The sequence below is a fragment of the Odontesthes bonariensis genome, chromosome 8 (genome assembly GCF_027942865.1).
Source record: "Odontesthes bonariensis isolate fOdoBon6 chromosome 8, fOdoBon6.hap1, whole genome shotgun sequence".
In the NCBI taxonomy this organism is placed as follows: domain Eukaryota; kingdom Metazoa; phylum Chordata; class Actinopteri; order Atheriniformes; family Atherinopsidae; genus Odontesthes; species Odontesthes bonariensis.
This window is the reverse complement of record NC_134513.1, coordinates 33,117,489-33,129,754: the sequence shown is the minus strand read 5'-3', so window position 1 is coordinate 33,129,754 and position 12,266 is coordinate 33,117,489. Positions and strand designations below refer to the sequence as shown.

The window sequence follows — 12,266 nt, the reverse complement described above, 5'->3', positions numbered from 1 at the left end:
CTTCTTGTCCAACCCAACGCCAGGGCTCAGTTTAAAAATAAGTTTAGTCCAACTTCTCGGTCTTACACAAACAGTTAATCATCCATAGCTCAAAGCGGTTCAGTTCTACAGTATTTTAGATAGAACAAATTTGTTATGAATTCCTGGGAACTTGAGATTTTTTAATTGAAAAAGATGTTTTTGCATTAAAACCATCCAATCAAACTCAAGATGAATTCATTTTTACCTTCAAAAATTGGTAACAAGGAATATGAGGTGGACTTTATTAAACAAAGCTGCAGACTCCATCCCCTCCCTCTCTGCTGTGCTTCAGCTCTGTCTCCGAAACCCCTCAAGCACAAGCTTGTGACCATGCCAATTGTTTAAACCAAGAACTTATCCTGACTCTGACTGGTTGTTTCCACCCATTCACAGTGGATTCGTGTAAATCATATTCTTACAAGCCATATCAACATTTTGTTTGTCTCATGTATTACTGTCAGATTATAGTAACAGTTTCAGCCAATGTGACAAAAATCTTTAATTTTCTTGGTTATTTTCCTATTTTGTGTGGCAAAGTGTAAAAACGTGTCAATGCCAATTATAACACACATTTGATGAGATTGTAAATAATACTAATCAAGAAAACCTCAAAGTCTTCACCATAAAATGTAATGTAACTGTATGGGGACTGACTTTTATGTGGCCAACAGGAGGTGCAGTCCCCTCTGTGAAACAGATTTAGCTCATCACACATCAGTAATAGGATGATAAGAAGTACACTCTTACCTCTACAGGTGTAGTATTCTGTGAAAACTCGTCAGCAGAAGGCAGGACTTTCATCACGGCAGACTGGATTAGATCAAACCCGCTTCCTATCACCTCAATCCTTCGACCACCGCTAAGAACAAACACACAGATATGTGGAAATGAAGTCAATTCGCTCACAGACTGTTTTCTCAACGTTTTTTTCTCCAAGTTTTGATTACATTTATGGGGAAATTGTATGATTTATCCCCTTGTATCTGATGGTTGATTTCATTTCTCGCCCTTTACATTAACCTACAAAACATGAACATTTTAGATTTCATGATTTAGATGTCTGTTTTTGTTTTAGTCCTTTTTGCATTCAACCCTATCTTTACTTTCATTCATATAAGTGCATAAACTCTTACTGCCCTTTAAACGTTGGACTTATGCATATATCTGGAGGCTTAAGCATATAATATAGGGATGCACAGATATATCAGCCGGACATCGGTACTGGACAATATTCAGCTTGTTAACTGCGATCGACGTATCAGAAAAAGGAGAACATAAACTGGTGGCAGTAGCTGATGTTCATCTGAACATGAGCCCACACACAGGTATGTTCCACTTAAGTTAACCACCTTTTTATTCCATGAAAGAACAGAAATTTCAGGGAGGATAGTGTAACATTAGACTGACAGATAAAACGCTGAGGAGGAAAAAAATAGCACAAGCCCATATCTTATAAGCACCATACTTTTACAGCGTATAGGTCCCAGTTCTACTTTAGGTATGATGAGTAAGCTAAAATGAGCTAAGACTCAGTAAGTACAGAAATATTTCAGCATGCATTTAAAGCCTTATTTTTTTTATTGCATGAAGATGAGCGTTTTAGCCCAGGAACACTTGTTTCCTGAGGATTCCACCACGGGGCACACCAGATGACTCAGGCTGGAAAACACACACCTCCGGCACTGTTTCCAGTCCGTTTCTCTAACATTTTACTTCATGCATGAAAACTGCCTGTACCTGTCACCTATATATTGCAGTTTGCAAACACGTAGTTCATTTCTGAGGATGTGCACGAACAATGGGCCAAACAAATGCAGGACACGCGAGACAGCCATGATAAACGTGCGTATCTGTAATTAAAATCAAGTTTATTCCTGGCCTTGTGATCACCTCTCACATAAACAACTCCCACTTCCGATCATGTCTTAATATGTTTTACCATCAGACTAAACCATGTGAAAGAAACTCACCATATAAAGCTGCCTTTGGGCTTATAATCTGTGATCTTGGGGTTATCCCAGTACCGGAACGCCGCAACCACATCTTTTTCAGTCTTTCTCCCGTATTTCACTGTCACTGTTAATGGTTCCGAGGGCAACTTCTGGCCTCGAAACCTGCCGGTCTCGCAGGTGATGGTCTCGCCAAATGAAAGGCTGAAGAAAAGAGAGGAAGACCATTAAGCCAAGCTTTAATTGCCCAAAAGTTTCTTAAAAAAACAAAGTTTGTGCTCTTCTTACACTTCACAGGGAACATTCCCGACAGTGACGGCAACATCATCTTTCGTGGCTGTGTCCAAGCTGTGTCCTCCGATGGTGATCACAGTTCCTCCGGCTGCAGGACCCTTGGATGGATGGACAGTTTTTGGTTCTGGATCCTGGACAGAAAACATGAAGTTAGTCGTTTTTCAGTCACTTTGGTGTTTAGTTAACAGTTTGTCAAAGAAATTTCAGAAAGGAAAAGAGGGGAGCAAATGATGTAGATGATTTTGAAAGCAAAAAGAAGCTACCTTTGTGTGCATTTAAATGACAACTTTAAGAACTGTTTAACACCTCCTGTATATAGGCTTTAAAGGCAAATGTTAGATCTCAAATTTCAGTTTATTTCATTTTATTTCTGGTGCGTGTTTCAAATGTGTGCAAGAAACAGGTGAGAAACTGGCCTTAAAGCAGATGTAAAGCCCGTTTACTCTGGAATTGTTGTATTTCCAACAAATGGAAAAGCTTACAACAGAAGAGCTGTGGCCAAAACGTACATCTAAGCTTAAAGACTGCATCCTCTTGTCTCTGCTAGGAATTCAGTTTAAAAGGCTCCAAAATCATGTAAGTAACCAATGCCAACACTGAAACCTATAAATATATTTTATCGGTACATGATGCAAAGCTCCTCTGAACGAGTTTAAACAGGTTGCGGCAGACCTTATGGATAAGAGGTTACATTCTCTTAAATACTTATATATATATGTATAAATGATGAGACAAGGCAATTCCTGAAAAAATTACAATAGAATTGCAGGGACTGCCGATCAGCTCTTTCTTGCTGAGAAAAGTTGAAGCTGAATCTAAGTTTATGTGAAGCTGCTGGATAGAACAAACAGTAGTTAGTTCATGCTGAATCATTTAGAAAACCATGCATGTGTTCGACGTGTTAGCTGAGGGTGAGAATGAAGGGAAGAGCAACATTTTCAATCTGACATGGACTCATTTTTACTCAAATTTAGTCTCCAAACTCTGCTGTTTAGGAAAAACACTTAATGCCTGTTGACATGTCTTCCACAATGAGAATTACAACCCTTTCCTTCACACATCTGGTGGAACAGATGTGGACGTTAGCACGTGAGTTAACAGAATCCTGCTCTCTTTTTCAATACAAGTCTCAAGTGTTATTCGGATGCTTCGAGAACAAAAAAAGAGTGTTGGCCTAGAGAATTACATTATGAGAGAAATGTCATTTTTTTTCCCCCCATACATTATTTCTTCTCCACAATCATTGTCTCGTGACCCTCCAGTGGTCCTAACTTGAGTCACTGGTCTGGAGAAATAAATCAACATCTTATAAAATGTTGTTGCCAAATGACTGCTACTGTAGCAGGTTTAACTGTGAGCACTGTGAGCTGAACCTTTAATGCAGATGAATGCTGCCTAACTCAAACTGATGGACCTCGAATTGGAACTCAGGCCATGTTTAGTCCCCGCCACACATGCAAAGAGTGGCGCAATTATCCAATCTGGTTCTGAGAGTTTGTCTTCTCATTACTGCTCAATAGGTCATAGAAAGCCTGCATAAGGAAGTGACTCCAGATGGCCATTTCCATGCCTGACGGGGCCATAAACATAAGGTCTACCAAGTGGCTGCAGAGGACACAGCAGGTTCAGGTAAACAGTGTGTACTACAGTTTAGCTTTTTAGCACCAACTGAGTGACTCACTGAACTGCTGCTATAAATGTGGGAGCTTTACTAATCCTTCTATGTATTTATTGCAGAAGACCCTTTTGTCCACAACAAGCTACTCCAATCTAAATCAAAGTCAAAGTCAAATTTATTTGTATAGCACATTTCCTGTACAAAACAATTCCAAGTGCTTCACATAAAATAAAAGCATTACAGCAGGGAGTGTAAGAAGCATTAAAAATACATAAAATAATATAAAGAGAAACAAATAAAATAATTTAAATTAACTTAAAAACAAGCAACAGTCGAGATAAATTAAAAGATACCGTGCAGATTTCTTGCATAGACACATGAGAAAAGAAATGCTTTTAACCTGGATTTAAAAAATATCTATATTTGGTGAAAGTTTAATCTCCACTGGCAGTTTGTTCCACTTGTTTGCAGCATAACAGCTAAATGCTGCTTCTCCATGTTTAGTCTGGACTCTGGACTGGACCAGCTGACCTGAGTCCTTGGATCTAAGAGCTCTGCTGGGTTTATATTCTCTGAACATATCACAGATGTATTTTGGGCCTAAACCGTTCTGGGATTTGTAAACCATCAGCAGGCTTTTAAAATCTATTCTGTGACTGACTGGAAGCCAGAGTAAAGATTTTAAAACTGGTGTGATGCGTTCAGATCTCTTAGTCCGGGTTAAAACTCGAGCAGCAGCGTTCTGGATGAGCTGCAAATGTTTAATGCTCTTTTTGGGAAGTCCAGTTAAAAGACCATTACAGTAATGGAGTCTACTGGAGATGAATGCTTGGATGAGTTTCTCCTGGGGCCTCATGTACAAAGCGTGCGTACGCACAAAATAGTGGCGTACGCACCTTTTCACGTCAACGATCAGATGTATCAAGAACGAAAAGCCCGTGGAAATGTGAGGTGCCTCACGGCAGTTTCAGGGCTGGTGTACGCACGTTTCTGCAGCTGTTGATTCTTTGGCGACACCTAAGGTGATGTTGGGAAACTGTTATAATAAATAAATGTGAAAACAATTAGTCCTCAGACAGTGATGTACACATTTGAGACACATGAACAATTAATACTGATAAACAATTAATACACCCATGTGTCTCCATTTACACGAGTGGATATAAAAGCAGCGCAAAGTGGTGCAATGCATACCATTAAAAACAATGGCTGCTTTAAAAGTATTAGAAGACTTTGCAAATGGTGCAATTCGAAGAGAGCGTGTGTTCACTACAACAGAGAGGATTAGCTGGCATATGATGGCGACTGATTACTCATTAGCCGTTTTGAGGGAAATCCTCCTAGAACTGTGCGCAGAGCTGCGGCCGGCGTTGGAGCGCAACACAGCGAGGAGGCATGCGCTGCCTGTGCCCACAGGTGATGTGCACACTGGGGTTCCAACCGGAGCATTCCAGGGGCAGGTTGCCAACCGATTGGGACTGTGCCAGCCGAGCCATGCCAGCCGTGTGGGACAGAATTATCCGCATCTCAGCCACGTATATCAAATTCCCAACAGGCCAACATTAAAGCTCAATTTGAAGCGAGAGCCGATTTTGTAATCGGAGCCATCGACTGCGCACACATTGCTATAAAAGCGCAATCACATGATGAATTTGTATGTTAACAGGAAACATTTTCATTCATATGTGATGCGTAAATGCAATTAACCAACATTGTGGCGAGATTCATACATTCTGAGTAACAGCATCGTTGGGAACAGACTACAAGGTGGCACTGTGCGTGATGGTTGGCTTCTTGGTGAGTAACTTCATTCTTGTAATGGTCCTAATATTATTCCCGTGACGCGCATTGAGTATGTGCGCCCCCAATTTCTATCCCGTCTTCACAGCATCATTAGCCTATTATATTATATATTAGTCGGTGGTTAAAGTTGGTTTCTTGCTGTTTTTTGCTGGTTAAACTTCAGTTTAAGATCTTTCTAACAAGTCCCTGATCGTCTCTGTGGGCATATATTATTAACCCCGTGCGTAAAGTGTGAAATGTCTCAATCAGCCTCACCTTTTCCCCGGCGCACTTCTGCACGTTACTGTATGAACACGTTGTTGTGAGTTACACAAAAACATCGGTATTTAGCTTGGGGGTGTTATAAATTGGCTTTATTCTTAGACTTCAGGATAATCAGAGTCACCCACATGAGCTCCCACCACCCCATGAGAGAGCAGTGTCACCCATTGTTGCGCCGACTCTCAAAACAGAGTCGGTCACCCCCCCCACCCGCCTGTTTTGGCCACACTGCAGTGGTGGGCAGCCAGTCTCCGCTTCACATCCACCTTAATGTTGGACCACTTCTTCTTCACCTCTGCTTGTGAGGCTTCTCAGACCCCACAGCATTGACAGCCTCAGGCTCTCCCACCCACTCCTCTTGCGTTTGCTGCTTATGCCGGAGGACAGCGTGCCAAAGAACACATTTTAGCAGGCCTTCACTTGAGAAAGTAGCACCGACATCTCGCTTTCCGTGAAGTTCTTCTTTTTTCCCGTCTTATTCATTCTTTTTTCTTTATTTTCTGATCGTACACAGAGGGGAATTGCAGGTGCAGGGCTCATTTAAATGTGATTTGCGTATTTAAGAAGGGGTGTGGACAGGGAGGAGTCGGCTGCTCCGACATGTGCGCTCAATTCCACGTTGATTGGGATGTACAAACGAAATGTGCTTGGATACATGCGTGCGCACAGATTCGTACATCCGACGTTGGAGGGCATTTTGGTTTGAGCGTACGCCATGTTTCAGTAGGAAATCCACGCAAGTCTTTGTACATGAGGCCCCTGGTCTTTTTGGGAGAGAAAACCTTTGATTCTGTTGATGTTTCTGAGATGGCAAAAAGCTGCCTTGGTGACAGCTTTGATGTGGCTGCTGAAAGTCAGATCTGAGTCTATCAACACTCCGAGGTTACGAACTTGGTCAGTGATTGTAAGGGCCCGAGTCTCAAGATATTTACCAATGCTGACCAATCTAATAATATAAGCAAGGTATAAATGACTGCAAATGCAGAAAGATTGATCATTTTTAAGAGCAACTCTTTATAAGTAATGGCTGAATTCAAATTCTGATCTGATGATGGCTCCAGATAAAAGGTTAGAGGAGCAAAGTTATTACGACTCCTGAATTTGAAAAACTTTGGTAACATCTGAGTTAAAGGTGCTCTATGGAGACACAAAAAAAAAAAACCACAGCTCTCTATAGAATTGGAAATAAACAATACCCATTACGTTATGTAAAATGCCTCTGTACTACAGCCATGTATACCCCAGAGCCCGGACCTCAACATTATTGAAGCAGTGTGGGATCATCTTGACAGAACGGAAAAAAAGGCAGCTTCTTGAAGGATGTCCTTCAAGAAGCCTGGAGAACTATTCCTGAAGACTACTTAAAAAAAGGACAGAAAGCTTGTCTGAGAGGGTTCAAGCTGTGTTGGAGAATAAAGGAGCTCAGACCAGATATTCACTTTAAAGTTCCTTAGAATTGTACAAGCTTAGTTTTTTGTCTTATATTTCCATTTGTTTGCGCATGTCTAATGTTTTCCTGGTGATATATAAAGAAATGAGCAGTGGCTTAAGACTGGTGTAACATAGCTAAAGCAGTTTGTAGCCATCTTAAGGCATGCTAAAAATGTCCTTTGTCCTCACTTTGGGGCTAACTTCACTCCAAAACTGTGGAGCCAAATCAAGCAGGGCGACTTCACCGGGAGGAGAGACTACAAATCTTTATAGTGACGGTCAGTCATTCAAATGGAAGGACAAAAAAAGCTGTTCTATGAGGCAGAGTCTCCAACAGAAGCCAGTAAGTGTGTTCCCATCTCATATTTTAAATGTTAAGGCTGGCTGACGTGGAAAAGAGACCTAAACTATTTCCTTTATCAAATGACAACAAGAAACAGAGCAGAAAAGCTTGAATTTGCATCATATATAATGTTTCTATAATTTTTCTATGAGACGTGATGAACCAACTATTAATATTTGCAGTGATGGATTGAAAATATGGAGACTAAAAAGACCTCAGATCTGTCAAACCAAAGAGAGAGGGACAGGAAGACAAAACAAAGAGAAAAATCAAATGAGAAGTGTAGTAGTTGCCATTCAGCAGGTGTACGTGCTTTAAAAAACATCAAACCAAATCTATTTGAAAGTTTCCAAAGCAAAGTAAATCAATTGCCCGACACCCCAGAGCTTAGGCAGCAGTCTAGACGAAGACCGAGGAAAAATGAGAAAACCTGTGTCACTGAGAGCAAAACCATAGACTTTTCCCCTGTAGTGCTTGAGAAATTAAATACAACAGCTGGTTGGTTTCCTGTTTATTCTTGGAGGTTTAGTTCAAGTGCTGGACACAAGAAAAACAAAATAACAGGGAAAATTGAGCCTCATTTACACTGGAGGGATAAGCAGTGTCAGCTAAACCTGCATTTAAAGTGAAGTCATACAACAGAACAAGTGTGGGGTGCGCTCAAACATTTGGCAGATTTGTTCTCGCTGTTCTGGCTTTGAAAGCTGCAAAGACAAAAATAAATATCCCCAAAGAGACACAAACTCGTAACAACTCCACCTGGTTGGAAGCTCGACACAAACAGAACAGAACAGAGGAGAGCAGAGCAGCAGCACCGGAGGAGGCAGTTCTGTGAACGCACATCTGTGTTCTGGCTCCGACATACACAAAAAACACAGATCCAGACAGCTGCGAACACGAGTCAACTCTGAACACTTCAAAAATGAAAGCAAGGCTTATTGCATGATAGTGTCTGCTCAGGATCAACCCCAGACCACACGAGAAAAGCATTTCAGTGTCTTTCAGCTCTTTTTTTTTTTTCATACAATCTGTGCTTCCACACAGCCGTCAAGCAAATATGAAGCAAACTTGCATCATGGAAAATATACATCCGGCTGATTTCTCTTAACTGGTTTGGAGTCAATGAACTAATTTTTTTCAAATCTGTTTGGATCTTTTCTTTCAAGATTTTAAACCTTCATATGTACAATACATATATATATATATATATATATACATATCATATAAGTTGTATATAGGAGTGAGGTAAGATTAACCCCTTTTTTAAGTTATATGGTCCTCAAGATAAGGGACAAATGAGGCAGTAGTAGGATAAAAGCCAAATTTCCAATGTGTCATCAATCTAAATTGTCAGAATTAATCGAGAACAAAAAGACTGCAGTTCACTGCTCCCTCCCTACAGTTCCTCCAACCTCAATCCTGGATCAAGGTTTGGCTCACTGTGCCCCATATCAGATATTTTGGGGGGGAAAAATAGTTTTGTTAGTTTACAAATTCAGGCAAGTAAATGATTTGCTTGGCTTTATATGATGACAAATTACCAACAAGTACCAAAAATATTTTGGACCTGGATAAACAGGCAATGATGTGGCAGCCGTTACAACTGATTTTACTTAATAAGTCAAAAACAGTTTTACCTAAACTGTCCCGTGGGCTTTTTCTTTGTAGTCTGGCAGAAATGATGTGCGCTTCAAAATAAAGATGCACTGTTGCCAAGATACAGACGGTGGGTCAACTTACCCCAGATTCCTTTTTTCAGTTTCAAACTTAAGTGTATGTGTAGAAAAAAGCTTCCAAACTGTGTGTGACTCAGAAGTTATGGGTTCCAATTTTGAGCCTGTCTTATTGTCTTGCACTGATTGGACGGTGACAACTCAGAGGACAGATGATTTCCCTGCAGCTCCTGGAACTGAAGCAGGACTTCAAAAGCTACATAGAGCCAACTTTGGTAGTTAAGTAACTGAACACTTTGTATGTCCCGAGGACATCAAATGGTTAGTACTTCTTCACAAATATCATAAATCATAACCCACCGGATTTGTAGAAGTTCTCTTGCTGTTGTCCACCTTCAAAGCCTGCTTCACTTTCAGGTTAATTAACTTCATGTTTTTCCACAGTAAATTATGAAACGCATACAAGTAAACAACAACTGGTGGGTGGTGTAATGATCGGGGGCTGTGGATGGAAAGAGGAATGAAACGAGGACAGCTCAGAGCGGCTCATTAAAAACTTATTGACTGAATTTGCTCATTTTTTCGGAGTCCAAACTCCTAATTCAAAACAAATTATCGACAAGATCTTGTTCACCGTATGGCTGCATTTTGACCAGATACAGATGCTGCTTTTCCAAGCAGAAAAAGCAAATGAAGGTCTGAAGTTGAAGATACTCACACCTCAAAGTATGGTTGAGGCCAGCCAAGATAGATCCGGCTTTTTTTAATGACTTTAAACAGGTCATTTTAACACAAAGCATCAATGTGAGGCTCAAAGTTCAAGTTGCTGCTGATTACAGTAAAATATATTTGTACTGCTGTACAAGTTCAGCAGCCTGGCTGTTTGTCACTGCAGGGGAAATGACAGTGGGCCTTTTCCTAAAACCTATACTCATCTCTTCAGTTTATGCAACATTGTTCAAAAAGGACAAACGGCACCAGGCAATAAAATCTCTCTCCACATAATCATTTTCAGAGTCATCGCTGCTGAGGGGGGGGGGGCATACTAGCAGAGGAATCAGTGAAAGAATGAAAGGTTCATTCAAACCTGAGAGGAAAATCAGTTAGCTCAAGTGTGAAAAAAAGTCTCTCCTTGCTGCTGTGAACAAGTTCCAAAGGCCCACCTTAATTTAACATGTCTTGTGAGCCCACACTAGAGATCAGCTATGAGATGACAGAGACAGAAAAGCAATCAAAAATCTTTAGCATTGAAAATGTGAAGCAGCGTCTCCAGAACGGGGCCAATTTAGGGGGTATCTAGCCTGATTAACATAGACTTTCAAATCTCTTCGAGATTCTGGTCTGACCAAGACCATAACGAATACGATTCGAAATGGCCTGGTCAACCCGCCTCCCTCGGGTTGCTACTGGTTGTGGCCAGAAAAGGCTGTGCCTAAGCTTAAGCCAATCACACCACTCTTTCCTCTGACGTATGATTTAGCTACCAGCGGGGCTAACTGGTAGATTAAACTCTTACCAAAGCCAGTAGGGAGCAAGGCGAAAACGTCTTTCCTGTCAAGAAATGATTCAAGGGCTGTTCTTTGCTCGATTTTTAACGAGAATCTCCCGTCGAACACTTTCATTACAGCATCTACAGCAGTGTCAAAAGCTTGACGCTGCTCCATGTTGATATTGAATGAAGCGCTTCCGTGGACAATCCATGGGTTGAGTGGCAGTTCAATCACGTCACTACCTTGAACACGCCTCTACCCTGGGCCGTTGGCGCTGCTCAAAGTTGATTGCTTCCCGACAAAGTGGGTGGAGTTCCCATTTTTTCGGGAACTCGAATCCACCTGAATGAGCAGTTTGCCTGAGTAAGTGTAGCAGAGCCGAAGGTGTTGCGTCACTGCGAGGGCGGAGCCTGGGTAGGGGGTATCTGTCCTGTTTTACCTCATTTTCGTTCCAAAAACCCCAAAATATTTTGAACAATTGCTCACATTAGAGCGGCTTCAGTGAGATGTTTTGGCTTTTATGTCTAAAATGTCCAGTTCATTAGAAAAAAAACAAATGCAGGTTCATGTTTTGTTCATCAGTTAATTGTTTAAGAGATTACTTGGTTCAGTTTTGTTACCTTGAGTCATTCTGTTCTTAAAAACAAATGTCACACTGTCCTGCAGTCTATTCAGATGACCTGAAAAAGTCCCAAAGCGGTTAATACCCTAATTAATTCCTTAATATAGATAAAAACTAGTTTACTTTAGTCTTTATTATTTCTTTTATGACAGAAGATGGATCATTAAGATCGCAATGCAAATGTTGAACCCCAAGTTGTAGTGTTTACAGTCAGAGAATCCCTACTGCTCAAGTAAATTAGTCATTCTGGTCTCAGCAGTTTACTGTCATTAGCTTTTTGTCACCTCGAAATAAACAAACAACAAATATGAATGTGAACTAGTTTGAGAAACAAAACAGAACAGCAGGTGAAACTAATTCTGATAATTCTTATTTCTCCGTTTGTGGCATGCGGGGAGAAAACCTGCGGGAATTTGAATGGAGTTCTGCACAGCGTTGAATTCATATGCAAGGGATATTTCTATGCACTGTTGCTTCTTTAGGGAGCAGATTTCCCTGTGCTGAGGAGATTTTTTCTTTGTCACAAAGCTTTTAATGTTTCTGGGATTTGATCTGCGGGTCTGAAGCAGCTGTGACGTGCAATCTTCTGCATTGCCACAGAAATGTTGATGAGATGTGCGGGCAGCATCTTCAGGCTTCTTGATGCTCGATTTAACAATTTCCAAAAACCTCCCTGTCGCAGAAGCAAAATGATTAAGTCACACGAATTAAAGAGTGTTTCGAATAGAAGAGAATGAATTAAAAGTTAAACTTCTGTTTGA

General features: G+C 40.9%; 1 protein-coding gene across 5 annotated transcripts in view; it reads right to left on the bottom strand.

Annotated features, from left to right (window-relative positions):
- Window positions 1–12,266, bottom strand: part of LOC142385574 (plexin-B2-like) — a 252,476-nt gene that overhangs the window by 25,090 nt on the left and 215,120 nt on the right. For all 5 annotated transcript variants that reach the window (XM_075472217.1, XM_075472220.1, XM_075472219.1 and 2 more), the window contains 3 exons: window positions 2,259–2,395; window positions 1,992–2,174; window positions 769–880 (listed from right to left, as the gene is read on the bottom strand). In XM_075472217.1, coding sequence (XP_075328332.1) covers window positions 769–880; window positions 1,992–2,174; window positions 2,259–2,395 — 432 coding nt within the window. The remainder of the gene's footprint in view (window positions 1–768; window positions 881–1,991; window positions 2,175–2,258; window positions 2,396–12,266) is intronic.